The 14984-nt window shown below is 39.4% G+C and overlaps 1 protein-coding gene across 3 annotated transcripts in view; it reads left to right on the top strand.

Moving 5' to 3' along the window:
• Positions 1-12213, top strand: part of pip4k2aa (phosphatidylinositol-5-phosphate 4-kinase, type II, alpha a) — a 33103-nt gene extending 20890 nt beyond the window's left edge. The window contains exons 5-11 of one of the 3 annotated variants that reach the window (XM_063483815.1): positions 70-216; positions 345-383; positions 5323-5430; positions 8180-8293; positions 8582-8822; positions 9065-9168; positions 9270-12213. In XM_063483815.1, the coding sequence (XP_063339885.1) occupies positions 70-216; positions 345-383; positions 5323-5430; positions 8180-8293; positions 8582-8822; positions 9065-9168; positions 9270-9350 (834 nt within the window). In that variant the 3' untranslated portion in view covers positions 9351-12213. Of the gene's footprint in view, positions 1-69; positions 217-344; positions 384-5322; positions 5440-8179; positions 8294-8581; positions 8823-9064; positions 9169-9269 lie in introns of all 3 variants that reach the window. The other 2 variants (XM_063483814.1, XM_063483817.1) reach the window with 2 other exon arrangements.
• The last annotated feature ends 2771 nt before the right edge of the window (positions 12214-14984 follow it).

The following is a 14984-nucleotide window of genomic DNA, read 5'->3' as shown; positions in this document are numbered from 1 at the left end:
CAGGCATTAAGTATCCATTGTGACTGAAAAAAGGGTCATATATTTGTCTTCTTCACACTCTTTCTGTAGTTTATTGTGGAGTGCCATGGCAACACGCTGCTTCCTCAGTTTCTGGGGATGTACCGGCTCACAGTGGATGGGGATGAGACTTATATGATTGTTACTCGCAATGTCTTCTCTCACCGCCTTTCTGTCTACAAGAAATATGATCTCAAGGTAAGAGGGAAGGAAAGAAGAACACACGAAAAAGAAATGAAATGAAGGAGGAGAGGTGATCAGATACAGCATGAATTTGAAAAGAAATTAAATCTGTGTGTCTTTGTTTTTTGTTTTGTTTTTCTAAGGGGTCCACTGTGGCAAGAGAGGCGAGCGACAAGGAGAAGGTATAGTCACCTGTTGAGCGCTAAGGTCCACTGTTATACATAATCACAAATACTAAATATCTGGATAGGACTCTTAGCCATACCTGTCTGCTTTGAGCAGTAAATGATATCAATTAAAATATTAGCTAGAATTGTTAATAAAAGTAAAAGCTTTAGATTTCAAAGCAAACTAAACAAGTCCACCAGACTTCCACTTAAATTTGCAAAGTGTTGCTTCATGAAGTTCTGAAGGGATTTGTGAGTCGGTGTCTTCTTAAACAATGTACAGCTGTGCTGTGTACCCTGCCGATGTCTTGGTTCTGGTACTACTGAACAGTCCTGGCAGTCTGAGGAATAGTTTAAATATAGTATATTAAACGTGAATATTTTGTTTAAATAACATGTCATAGGAAAGCCATGTGGACGATTAGAGAATGAGAAAGAAAACAACCTGTTTCCAGTGTTTTCAAACAGTTCCAGGCTCACTGTCATCACCCAAATGGTTTAACTAACAGGACTCTGGTGTCTGCTTTTGTTTCCCTTTGGGTGGGGATGACAGTAGCAAATATCCATCTCCTTCAGGTAGCACCTACTTTGTCACTCCATTCCCTTTCTAGCCACTGCATGGTATTTTTGTTCCTTTTAATTTGCTTCATTCCCTCTAACCTGGCTTCTGCTGATCCATTAGTTCCCCTGCTTGCTGTCTGTGTGTGAAAGACTGATGGTTGTGTGCATCTGCGCGTGTGACTCTATGTCTGGCTGTTTGTTGTTGTAGTGTTTTTATTCGGACAGATGTTGTCTCATGATTGAGTATGTTGTGTTTTTTATGTATTTGTCTGGTTGGTTGGTTGGTTGGTTGGTTGGTTGGTTGGTTGGTGTGTGTGTGTGTGTGTTTGTGTGTGTGTGTGTAAACAGTGTATATGAGCAGGACATTTTGTGCGATGGAAGTTTTGCTGTTTGATGTGAGAAACAGCCTATTTTTGAGCTTTTGGCTGCTTGAACAGAGTCACCTGTTGAAAATGAGTTGTCACAGAATTTGCAGAAATCTGACGGATTTGTCTTTTGTGTTAAATGTGTATTAGCTAACAACAGTTCAAATGGTTACCTTGCCTGATAAGAAGAGTTTTATTTAGCTGTTTTTTGTTTTGTTTTTTTTCCTTAAGGTTGAAGGTTTGATCTAGAGCAATGATACTTACAGACATCGTCTTTGATTACTTTGCAATGCAGTGTATCAGCTTAGCAAGATGGAAAACTCACTGCTCTTTTCATTATCTGCATACACATTTATTTCTGCAAAGTTTAGTCTTTGCCTGTAAAAGGTATTTACATAGGCTGCCCCAGTTTTGAACCACAGCAGCTTGAAGCGAGTTATATGGGGGGGCTTAATTGTGGAACACCATGCAGTGAGACATGGAAGACTTCAGGGAATCCCTGAACTAAATATAGGCCCCTGTACATGGGGGAACAAGCAAAATATTATTATGGTTAAAACAGATGAGTGGAAAAACAAAGCAGCTGAGGATTTAACACACATGTGAGCCTACTATGTGACCTCTTTTCGTCTGCAGCGCAGCTGTGTGAAGCACCATTTGCTGTCTAGCAATAGAGATTAAGAAGCAACAGGATACATTTTGGCAAGCTCGCATGTATTAAGTCAGATGTTATATTTTCTGAGACAAACTGTCACTTTTAACTTAAACTACAACAATTTCAAAGAAGTTGGGCCGCTGTTTAAAATGTAAAATAAAAATGAATGCAAATCTCATGAACTCATATTTTATTCATAATAGAACATAGAAAACATAAATGTTTAAACTGAGAAAATGTATTTGTAATTTAATGGCAGCAGCACATCTCAGAAAAGTTTGGGCAGGTTTGGACTTGGGGCAGGAATGTTGTCCCATTCTTGTCTGATATAGGATTCCAGCTGTTCAACAGTCCTGAGTCATCTTTGTCATATTTTTTGTTTCATTGACCAGATGTTTGCAGCTGGTGTAATGTCTGCATTACAGGCAGGCCAGTTCAGCACCTGGACTCTTCTATTATGAAGCCATGCCGTTGTAATAGCTGCAGTATGCGTTTTAGCATTGTCTTGCTCAAATGTACAAATATGCCCAAAAAAGACGTGAATGGAAGCACGTGTTGCTCTAAAACCTAAGTATGCCTTTCAGCATTTATGGTGCCTTTCCAGATGTGCAAGCTGCCAATTCCACAGGCATTAATGCACCCCCATACCATCAGATGCAGGCATTTAAACGGATGCTGACAACAAGCTGGATGGTTCTTCTATTTAATCTAGAGGACGAAGCGTTTTCCAAAAACAATTTCAAACTTCGATTTGCCTGACCACAGAACAGTCTTCTACTTTACTTCTCTGGGCACTTTGGCCCAGAGAAGACAGTAGTGCTCCTGGATCATGTTCACATATAGCTTCTTTGCAGGGTAGAGAGCTTTAACCCGTATTTGTGGCTGGGACAGCGAATTGTGTTCGCATACTGTGATTTCTGGAAATGTTCCTGAGCCCATGCAGTGATTTCCATGACAGAATCATGGATGTTTTTAATACTGTGTCATCTGATGGCCTGAAGATAACGGGCATCCAGTATTGATCTTTGTTCCTTCCACACAGAGATTTCTCAGAATCAGAGTCTCTGAAACTTTTGATGGTAGTCTTTGAAATTTAAAGTTGAAGAACATTATTCTGAAATTGTTTCCTACAATTTGTAGATCGAGTTTCTTGCAGATTGTGAACCTCTACCCATCTTTACTTCTGAAAAACTCTGTCGCTCTAAGATGCTCTTTTTACACCCAGTCATGTTACCGACCCATTGCCCACTAGCCTAATTAGTAGTAAAATTTTCCTCTAGCTGTTTCTTTTTTAGTACCACTTACTTTTCCAGCCTTTCATTGTGCAGTTGCAAAGTTTTGAGACGTGCTGTTGTCATCAAATTTAAAATGAGCTAATGTTTTTCACGAAGTAATAAAAGTTCTCATTTTTGACAGTTTTTGATATGCTTTCCATAGTTTGTTGTCAATAACGTGGCTTTATGGGATTTGCAAATCATTGCTGCTTGTTGGTTTTTTTTGTTTTTTTAGATTTTATTCTTTGGACTTCTTTGGAACTGGGGTAATACTACACGTTGTTGCCTGTAGGTTGTATTGATTTCTTTGCTTAGTTTAACTTTTAGCTAATAAGCAATACATAACGAAATAACAACAAGTAACAATACGTGAAGCTTCTTTACTCTAATACTTATCTTATAGTTAAACTGCAGAGTGCAAAATACAGCATCTGATCACACATACATTTACACCAGACACCAGATCTCACAGAGTTAACTAAGGTTCAGCCTTTAGAGATCAAGATCTGGCCACACACACACGACCCCACACACACACAGGAATACAGACATGCTTAAGTTACGTTTGCTCTCACACACTCCTTGGGTCAGTAAGATGTCTAAGAATTAAAATGGTGTCAAATAAGAATAAAAAAGGGAAACAGTCCATTTTGCTCAGTCTGTATTCTTAAAAAATTTTTTTTTTAAAGAAACACACACAAACAACAAGCACGGCAGAGTCCTCTCCTGACTGCATGGCCCTCTCCCTTTCATGCATGCATCTGCATGGTATATATAATGTTTTTCTGCATCCTTTACGAAGTTACATGATTTCAAACACATTCCGATGTGTATGAACACCGGTCTCATTCTTTTGCACATTGTGGGCATTTTCTGTTCTACTCATGTATGACATGTATTTTTTTTCTTTTTTTTTCATGAAATAAATTCTGTGGTTCTTGTAGCTGCTGTCTCAGGGGTTTGGCTGTCAAACAGCAGCAGCAGCTGGCTTTTCTGACACATTTTATATACAGCATTTACCAGAAAAACAGTCAGGTGGTTGACACCTTAATTTATTTTATTCTCAAACTAAGTAGAGCTCAAATGAGGTTATACTGGTCTTATATGGGCCTATTAAATCATGTTATTTATATTATTTGTGGTTAACCAGGTATTTAGGACACTGGCAGTAACTCATGAAACTCTTACTGATAAAGATTTGTGCAATGACAGCATTTTATTTTTATTTATTTTTTTGGTGATCTGTGAAATTTAGAGGTTGTGTTTGTTTGTCATAAATAGTCGCTGGTCATTGGTTTGTGAAATAGAACTAATATCACCACTAGGTCTCTGTTCAGTGGCTCGAAACTGCATTTATTTTCTTTTTAAATAAAAAATAATGTCCTCTCTCTCTCCTTCACAGTAGAAACAGCTGGTATCCGGTGGGGCCACATGGCTTTCATGTGGCCATATGAATGAGTCTGAACTCCTTGATATTTTATCTTTCTTCCTTTGTCCGGTAATTTTAATCCCCTAGAAAAAGTTCCACGCCTGATAAGTAGTTTGGCAGGTTCATAGGATGCAAGTAAGTTTACAGTTGTTTCCTCGCTCTGCTAAGTCCCAGATCCTTGCTCCATAGAGTAGCTTTGCCAGGCTGCTTTCTTTCTCTACCAGGTGTTTAAGCCAGGAAATAAACAAACACTAACGTAGGCGGTGCAGAGTAATGCCTTTATGTAATATCGATCTTAAATTTCGATGTTTAAGCTTTAGAGGGAGTCTAAAAAATGTCTTTTAGGTCGATGTGTAGTAGGAAAACGATATAACCACAAAATAGTGTCATCTTTTTACATCTTCGTTGGATGACTGTGTTGGAGACTGATATGCACTTCTTGGCACGTCCATTGTAAAGACATCAGATTTACAAACGTCTAGACGGGTCATGCAGATCTTTCGCGCTGATGCCCTTTCCAACCCTCTACCAATCTGAAAACAAAACTATTGTATTCTGTTACATTTTAAACACTTTGCCTTTACTTCCAACTTCCTTCCTCCCTTCCTCTCTCCTTTCTTCTTTCCTCTCCTCCACCCCTACCGTCCCTCCCTCGCTCCCCCTTTTCTAGCAGCCACCCCCATCAGAGGATGCCCCCCCACGGCCCAAATCTGGTAATGTTCAGCAAAGGCTGCAAACACTGCGGATTGCCACGCGCTTTTACTGCGCCATGAAACACGTAAGAGATGTAAGAGAACCAGGGCTCATATACCAGGCATGATCTATTAAATCTATCTTATTATTTTATTTATTTATTTTTGTTCTTTTTGTATGGCCAAACATTTCCGTTTGTTCTCCAGGCTGATCCACTGTTATTTAAATGCCATATTTTTGGCAAACATTTCATCCATTTACAGTCACATTTTGGTCAACTTGTCAGTAAGTTTGAGTTCGCCGAGTGATTCATTGTTGTTCCCAGCATTCACTCAGTGGCACCTTTATTTATTTGAAACACTGGAGAGCAAGAAGCAATAAAGTAGGACGATTTGTTTTTATACTTCACATTTTGATCTCTCTTCTAAGCCACTAAAGTACTGAAGAAAAAGAAAATGTCTGTGTGATAAGGAGAACCTTAGACCTGAAATACTGAAGCGATGTCTAGTACATAATTTGTTTTGGGGACCATGTTCCATTGTTTTGCAGAAATACTCCAGTATATTGAAGCCCTGCTGGTTTTAGGTGTTCTGCTTTTAGTACAGAGGCAGCAATATGGCCATTGGGTCTTTAAAAAGGGTTTTGTAGAGCAACTAGTAATCATACAATCATGGAAACCCACATAAAACCAATGAGTGTGTACATAAATGATGTACACACTCATAAAGACACGTTCTGTCCTCAAACATAACAGTGCTAAATGAAGTGGCTAATTTTGTGTTTACGTCTGAGTGGTTATAATACAGCTGCTGATTTGCTAGTAACTGATACCAAAGTGCTGGATAACAAAACTGAAATTAGGAAGTCTTCATAGTGTACAGATTACATGTCACTGATGTAAAAGGTGCACTGTAACAGTGTATAAAGGTATAAAAATCAGCAGACAGCAAAACTGCAAGATCCATTTCAAGCCAGCTGACAGGAGAAAAAAGAAACAACATTCGTTTTCAAGGCAGTGGAAAAGTTCACCTGTCATGCAGTTTTGTAAGGCTCATCAACAACCTTTCCTTTTTTTTTTCTCTCCTCTCTCAAATAAATCTTTCTCACTCCCTCAGCGAAGCGCACCAGTCAAGTGTCAGACCCAAATTATTTTAGTCAGTGTAGCTGAGAAAATCAATGAGAGTGCAACTGAAAGCATTATTTTTTTGTGACTTGGAGGAGCAAGAAGAAGGCTTGGGCATGGAAATATTACAGTTGAAATGAGCCCACAGAAAGATGGATGAATTGCCAGATTTGGGATGTCTGATCTGGTGACAGGCATCTAAAATGTTTTGGGTTATTTTCGCTCTTTGCAGTCAGCCTCATTTATTTTTATGTCACATCTATATTCAGTCAAGAAAGTTGTACATTTCATTTATTTATTTATTTTTCATTTGGAGGTCTATGTCTGTATATATATGTGCTCAATTGTCCAATGTTGTGAGAAATATTCCTGTAAAGGCGTCTTCTGTATGTATTTGTATGTGTGTGCTGTCTGAGTTTGTTCTAGTGCCACAAGGTGTTGTGTGTTGCTGCTCCTCTCCTGCTGCCATAGAAACATTGTAGTAGCTAAACTGCTGCTGCTGCCCTCTTACCTCATTTCCTGCTCTCCTTTTCCTCAGTGACTCAGAACTAGGCCCCTCCCTACCCACGTATCACCTATTCCACCTACAGGCTGCTGGTGGTTTTGCAGCAGCATGGTTGAGGAGAAAATTGATCCCTGTAGACTGACATTTAAATAGGAAATTACTTCCTTCTGCTTCTAGGCTGAATAATAGCAATTAGTCTCAAAGATAAAGTGGCTTTATAGAATTATTAAAAACAAACAAACATCTTTTTACCTGCAAACCAATATTTGGTATCTGAAAAGCATCCTAGTAGAGCAAGAGTACTTCTGCGAAACTAAGAGAGCGGATGCTTTTCGGAGTCTACTCTCGTGCCATAAAAGGACCTTTAGTGGCTTTGAGTTGGATGTTCTTTTTTTCATGACACAAAGTATACGGATCTACCAAATGCATTTAAAATGCTGTACAAATTTCTGTACAATGTGCCAGAAAAATGATGATAATACAGATAGTAAATACATTTTAGTGTAAGTGATACGGGAAGTTTTAAACTTAGAGCATCAGGTGGATCTGTACCCTGCTGTGTGCATGTTGCATGCATTGTATTAAACAGTCAAAACATTTAACTCAAAAAGAGGAAAGCCTTGGTTTGGACAGACAGCTTGTACCCTGTTAGCCAACTCGTGTTATGTTACCAGTAGTACTTGTTGTGTTTGGCTGAAGCAGACAGGCTTATCGAACAAACCACAGGCTCAGCGCCTCATATATGTGAGTGGGGTATTTCAACATGCAGGATTGTTAGGCCGATGCAATTACATGAACTCTCAGTATGAGTCATTTCTAAGATTAGAGTTAATCTTTGTAATCGTGCTTTTTGAAATACCCCCTAATGCTTAAAGTTGAGCAAGACTGTGCTATCTTTAAGTCCTGTGTAATGACACATATAATGTCTTGTGAGTATTCTGGGGGAAAAAAACAATGAAGAATACAGATGCTGGTGTTACAGCTTTCATTTAATATTGTATTCAGGTATGTTCAAGTATAGAATCTGTGTATGATTGGGTGGAGTGATATTTATTGACACTTCCTCATCTAAACTTGATTTAAGCACCAGAATTCTGTCTGCACATTTTTGCCCAGGTCTGCTGTATACAGTACCATGCCTTTTGGGTTTGTGTTGTAGTTTTGGCTGTTTCTATCTGGTCACTAATCTCCAATACTAATGGGCAGGCTAAAGAGCTGCCCACCTACAAGGACAATGACTTCATCAACGATGGGCAGAAGATCTACATTAACGAAGAGAACAAGAAAATGTTCCTGGAGAAGCTTAGGAAAGATGTGGAGGTATGTGTTCGACATGAATTTTTTTTTTTTCCTGTCAAATTGTGATTCAGCTTTTGGGCTGTCTGTTGGTCCCATCAGTGGCTTTCCATGCATTAAATGCTGTATGTAGCCAGATGTGAGGTAGCAAGTCATGCTGTAAAAGATCTCACTTGATGTCACCATTCATTCATCACTAGTTCATTTTATATTTTGCTACAAACTTTTAACTCAACCTCTATTTTTTCCTCTCATCTACTCCTCCATCACCACACATTATTTTACCATCCTGCCTCCATGCACCGTCCTCAGTTCCTGGCCCAACTGAAGCTCATGGACTACAGTCTGCTGGTAGGGATCCACGATGTCGAGCGAGCCGAGCAAGAGGAAGTGGAAAGCGAGGAGAACGAGGCCGAGGATGAGGGTGAGAGTGACGGAGGAGGCATTGGGACCCCCCCTGACAGTCCCAGCAACACCCTGGATAGTACCAAGCCACTGTCACCTGGAGAGTTCGACCCCACCATCGACGTCTATGCCATTAAAAGCAATGAAAGTGAGTGAGAAATGCAATCCTTGCATTGTGATGGCTGTATGTAATGGGAAAAACAGAACAACAAAGAACTAAGAGCTCCCCCTACTGGCAGCTTTGGTTTTCACTGCATTTATCACGTCTGGTATTCAGTCTCTCAAAGAGATTATTTGTGAGAAATTGTACATACATTAAACAGAATCCGCTTTTTTCCCCTCTACAGTTGTATGGTTTCTTATTTAGGGTGCATTTGCTTTAAACTCCAGGTGCTCCCAGGAAGGAGGTTTATTTCATGGCTATCATAGACATCCTGCAGCATTACGATGCCAAGAAGAAAGCTGCGCACGCCGCCAAGACTGTCAAACATGGGGTACGTAGCTGCATAGAGACCCATTATTTCAGTGGCTCAGTTGACAAACAACAAGGTTAAACTTGCCCAGTGATGATGGATGTGCGTGTGTGTCTCTGCAGGCTGGAGCAGAAATCTCCACGGTGAACCCAGAGCAGTACTCGAAGAGGTTTTACGATTTCATCACCACTATCCTGTCATAGCCTCCATGAGTGACGGGGGCAAAGAGGCACATGGGAAAGGGGAGGGCGAGTGGGGAGTTGGGGTGGACTAGAGAAAGTGATGTAGAGGAAAAGCATCCAGAGGAAGAATTAATAAGGTGCTGTGATGGCTTTGTGTCACTCTCCCTTATCCGTTCTCCTCACCTCTGTTTGTTTCCCTCTTTCTCTGTCTCTCTTTTCTGTGGGGTGCCACCTGCTGCAGCTAAAAAGAGAAAAAAACATTGTTCGTTTACATTCATCCTCTCCTCTGTTGAATTCTGTTGTTGTTACTTTGGATGATAAAGGCGTTAAAAGGAAGAGTCCCAGTCATTACATTCTTTTTCTGTTTTGTTTTGTTTTTTGGTTTACGGTCGTTTATTTGGGAATATGGCTTCTTTTTTTTTTAATTGCCTCTAACACATCATCCAGCTCCCTGCATTTTTTTTATTTCAATGTCTGTATTTGGTTTTCCCATATGATGTTGAGGGGGAAGGTTGGTGGAAGGGTCTGATGTGGTTAGTGTGAGAACAAGTGGAGGTCCCTCTCAGAGGCGCGAGCGGGGATATAAAGAGGAAGTTTACATTGAGCCTCGTCTAATGCAATTGCTTCGTATAAGGAAGTAGGAAGCAGTCTTCCAGCAGGCCAACTGCCAGACCCACACCCGAATGCTGAACATGTACTCGGCCATTTAAATTTCCCCATTTAAATTCCTCCTCCAGCACTCGCCCTTTTGACGCCGCCCCCCCCTTTCCCCTCTCATTCCTGTGGTTTTGTTGAATTGAGCTTCTGGGTTAACCTCTGGCCACAGACGACTTAACTTCATGTAAATTAACGCTTGCTTTCAGCTCCAGCACTAGCTGCACCTCTGTGTCTGTCAGCACTTTGCTATCTTTCTGATTAAGAACTATTAATGGAGGAACATCGATTGTAAGATAAGAAGAGGAGCTTCTGTTTGCTGTCCACTTTTCAGTATGTTCGATATAGTTAGCAAGTCACGCTTTCTGTTCCATGGCAGCAGAGAATTGCCCAGAAGCCACGTGTGGCTGTTGCTGCTTAAGAGCGAATCAACTCCGTGTTATGGTGTCTTTGTACAGGGTGTCAGATTGAAACATGAACAGCCCTCAACTTTCTGTTGCCATCAGCACCTTATGAGTCAAATCATAAAACGTTGCACTTTTATTTGTTGTAAGAGGTTGTCAGTCTGTTACACGCGCAGCAACAACAACAAAAAAAACAAAAAGGAACTCGACTTGTTTAGATTTTAATCTTAGAAGCTTGGATTCAAATCCCATCTCCTCCATTTGTCACCTGTGGGCTCTTCTTACAGGGATTGGTTGGGAAACAATTCAATGCAATATTAGGTAAAGTGGGCGAGTTCTGTTAATCCAGCCTTTCTGACCCTATAAGAAGAGCCCACAGGTGCTGCAATGGTGGGATTTTTGATACCAGGCGGTAGTTGTGGTAGTGTGATTGTGTTCAGGGCAAACACAAGACAGTTTACCTCCAGCATCGTACCAGCACACACCCAGTGGCGGCAGATGGAGTGTGTGTGTCAGTGTTCAAAGGTCGTAAAGGGGGAGATGAAAGGGGAGGAGGTAATAGTAGATTTAAAAATACGTGTTGTTAAGTCATTAACACCAACAGCATCGTTCTCTAACCTCGGCTGTGAGTCTGTTATTCATCGTTGTCATTATGTCATTATTGTTGACTTTTTTGTTTGTTTGTTTTTTAAGGTGGATTTCGTGTATTTGAATTTGGTGGATTTATGAATTGACGTGCTAATATTTGTTTCGTTTCTGAGTTTGTGTTTTTTTTCTTTGTATATTTTGCACAAGAGGAAAGGAACCAAATGTTACGAATACCCAATTAGCTGAAACGATCTTAACAAGGGAAATGCAATATTTACATGTATGTAAGTGAGAAAAGCTGTTTTTGCGTGTGACGTCGTCTATCACTTCTGGATAACCAACTAAAACAAGTAAACTCGTCCTTCTTGGCTGTTATAACCCATGCAAAACGCTTCCATCACAACATGTTTGTTTAGATATCATAGATTATATTCACAGTTATTTTTTTACATTGGATTTTAGTCCTGAAAAATGGTTGCATTTAAAAGGAAAATGAAAAAAAAAAAAGAGAGAGAGAGAGTCACCCTTCAGATTGAATGATAGTGCTGTGGTAAATGAAGAATGATACTGCTTGAATTTAATACAATTTATAGATGTTAGGAAAAAAAGTTAACTCAAATATGCATGTCACAGGACTTCGTTTCCTTTCCCCTTCCTTGTCTGTGTTGTTGGCTGTTCTATTCTCTTTGTGTGTGCTCCCCCTCCCTCCACTTTTACCACATTCGTGAGATGTCCAGCATAAAAAAAGCCCCTGCCATGCTTTAAATAACTGTTTTGTTTTTTTCATTGTATACACTGTGCAAGATGTGTGCCTTTATACTCCAAATTATTTAATTTTATATTTTGTAATTTTTTTTAAACAGTAAAATATTATTTTAATATTAGGGTGTTTACTTTGACGTTTTGTTTTCGACTTTTATTTCCGACCTTTCACAACATCTGCATTTAGATTTGTAACCGTTCATTAATTCAGTTAAATAAAACCAATAATTGTTTTTTAACCTACGCTTAAAAAGAAAAAAAAAAAAGTAAGGAGGAAAAAAAAAAAGCAAGCATCTGTGTAATGTTTGAACACAGTAGATTGGTTTTGGTTGTGTAAATTTACATTCCCAGGCATCCTTTTCCTTCTCCTCAAACTGGAGATGCTGTTTGTGTCTGTTGTTGGTTCATGCTGGTTCTGCCTTTTATAATTTAAAAAAATAATAAAATAGGAGGGAATAAATTGTGCGTGTGTGGAAGTGCATTGTGGAGTGTGTTTTTTGTGACTTTTTTTTTTGTATATTTACCCACCAGTCACATATGCATTTCCAGATGTGATTTTTTTTTAAGTGTTTTTCCCAGATTCCACTTCAGTGTATTCATTAGTGAAACCAGCTTCTGTTCTTTCTGTGTAACTCAGATCACCTGCTTGTTGACAAGGAGGTTATCAGCTGATAGTTCATCCCGTGTCAGTGATTAGTGAATATTCTTTTTGTGTTGTTTCACTGTAAATGGGCTGTTTTGTTTCTGTTGTCGCGTAGCTCCTACTGTACATAGGACGTGTCGGAAAAGAACGTGGAAACGAGGGAGCTGATTGGGCCCCAGAGATCTCCTTGTGGAAGTGTAGGAAGCAGGGGGGTGAATTGTGAGGAGGGTTTTTTGTTTCGCTTTGGAAAGGAAACGGTGAACTTCACCAGATGCAAATTAAAAACAGTAACACCCATGCCCTGCAACTGTACCATGAAATGAATAGTCCCTGCTTTTGTGACTTCTTTTGTGAATGAACTCCTTCTCCCAGTATCCGCCACCCACCCGTCGACCTGCTGCTACCGTTAACTTGCCAAAAGCATCTTCCAGCAAGCAGAACTACCCCACATGAGCTTGAAGAACATTGTGTGTTGTATAATGTGTTTGTCTGTTCATTTCAACTTTTTTTGTTGTTGTTGTTTTCCTTTTGTGGTAGATGGAGTGAGGTGTGTAGCACTCATATGTGAACATGTCCAAAGTTATGGGAAACAGCCCAGCGTTCGTGAGGGTTTATCAAGTGTTAAGGGAATTAAAAATGCAAAACCAGGAAAAAAATCTGCAGAGGTGGGATACCAGTTTTTGTTTTTTGAGCTTTGTGGACAAACGCAAACTTTTAAAAGTCCTCGGAAACAGTCACGTCCATTCATTTAGTATGCAGATGTAAAGTCAAACAGCAGCCCACCCCTGCAGGGTGTGTTTTGGTTTCACGACGGCAGCGAATCCTTTCAGACTTGAGAATTGGTTCAAGCGTTGCTGTGTGTGTATGTGTGAGAGTGTGTGTTTGTTTTATTGCTGTCTGACATTGGTCAGTGACAGTCCTCTTTCAGTGGCAGAGAGGCCAAAACTGATGTTGTATGTTTATTGTTATTCACATTTAATGATGACAATGGTAATAATAATAATAATAATAATACACTTCATTCCATAAGCGCACTCAAACATATTAAAGCACTGGTCCTGCTTAACTCAAAGTCTGCTGTGAATTGTTTATTTTCTGTGTCTCTCTTTTTAAACTCTTCAGGATTGTCTGGATAAGATGGCACAAGATATGCCACAAAATGTAATACTCACTGTGTGCAGAGGACAAAAAAACCCATTCAAGCTACTGTATGAGAAATGTTCCCAATAATTAATATTAGTTAACAACACTTAAAATATGTTTGTTTGGGGGGGTATTCATTTTTTTTAATATGATTAATTTAATTATTTCTAAAATAGAAATACCATTCCATTTAGAATAAATCAAGTGGCATAACATTTTTTAATAGCTTTTATTTATTTATTTTGATAATGGGAAGTAGAATTTAAGGGATCTCACCAAATTCTCCACACACACACAAAAACAACAACGCAAACATCTGAAAGTTGCGCAGTTGTTTCAACACGTCTGCTTTTTCCACTTAACTACTTAAATATTTGGCACTGCTAATTCAACAGGGAGCTGAGCCTTATTGAAAGTATTAGGTTGTGACATTTTAACAGTGACTAAATATATTAAAATCGTGACATTTAGCTAATTATTGCGCTGATTTTGCAATAAAAGTTTTGTTTCCTCGTAAACCAGAGCGCACTTCAAAGTTAGTTTTCCACTGAAATATTAAAAAAAAACAAAAGGGGGGAAAAAAGTGTTGTTAAAGATGAATGCGCGTACACAGAGTCTACAGGTGTGTTTCAGTTTTGAGCAGAGGCTCGCGGCCGTGTGAACAAACGCTTCTCTCGTACCGGGACGCTTTCATCAGCCAACAGCTTATTATTTTTATACATAATAATTTAAAAAAAGCTCGGTATACTATCATTAAGTTTGGAAACCCTGGTGAACATGTCACCTATCTTTAAAACAGCCTATATTAAAACGGATATATATACTAATGAACCATCAGCGTCATGTACTCGTATTGCAAGTCTTTGGATCAGTATAACTATATCCAACTTTAAAGTTGTTGTTTTTTTGTTTGTTTTTTTATTATTATTATTGTACGTGTTAGTTTCGTACAGTAGTTTAAGGGGAACGAACGCATAAAATTAAAACACTTTGCCTCTGGTCGTCCTGTGGCTTTGGATGAAGGTTTCACACTTTTCAGTACGAGAGTCCAATGAGGAAGAAACACGGCAGCTTATGTTTTCAAACATTTCTCTAATTCGAGCTTCATGCTTCTTTAACCTGTAACCTCTACAGCATGTTTATAATTCACACGGAACAAGGAACTGCAAGTGGTTCAAAAGCCAAATAAATAAATACAAATTTAAAAACAAGAAATATAAAACGATCAGTGCACTAAGAAGAGAACAGCGTTTGGTCTACAATCATTCTGTACAATTCACGTGACGCCACAGGCGATCAAATACGTCCTGTCGCGAGCACACGTCTTTATATTTTTTTAATAAGAGAGAGTGTCGGCAGCTGCTGCCGTGATGCGTCCAGACCCGTGTAGCGGTAAGAGGCCGGGGCTGACCCGCACCGTCCCTTCAGTGCGGGAAACCCAGCACACAATAAACAAAGAGC

The sequence above is a fragment of the Pelmatolapia mariae genome, linkage group LG9 (genome assembly GCF_036321145.2).
Source record: "Pelmatolapia mariae isolate MD_Pm_ZW linkage group LG9, Pm_UMD_F_2, whole genome shotgun sequence".
In the NCBI taxonomy this organism is placed as follows: domain Eukaryota; kingdom Metazoa; phylum Chordata; class Actinopteri; order Cichliformes; family Cichlidae; genus Pelmatolapia; species Pelmatolapia mariae.
Note: the sequence above shows the minus strand (reverse complement) of the source record. Positions and strands in the feature narration are given on the sequence as shown.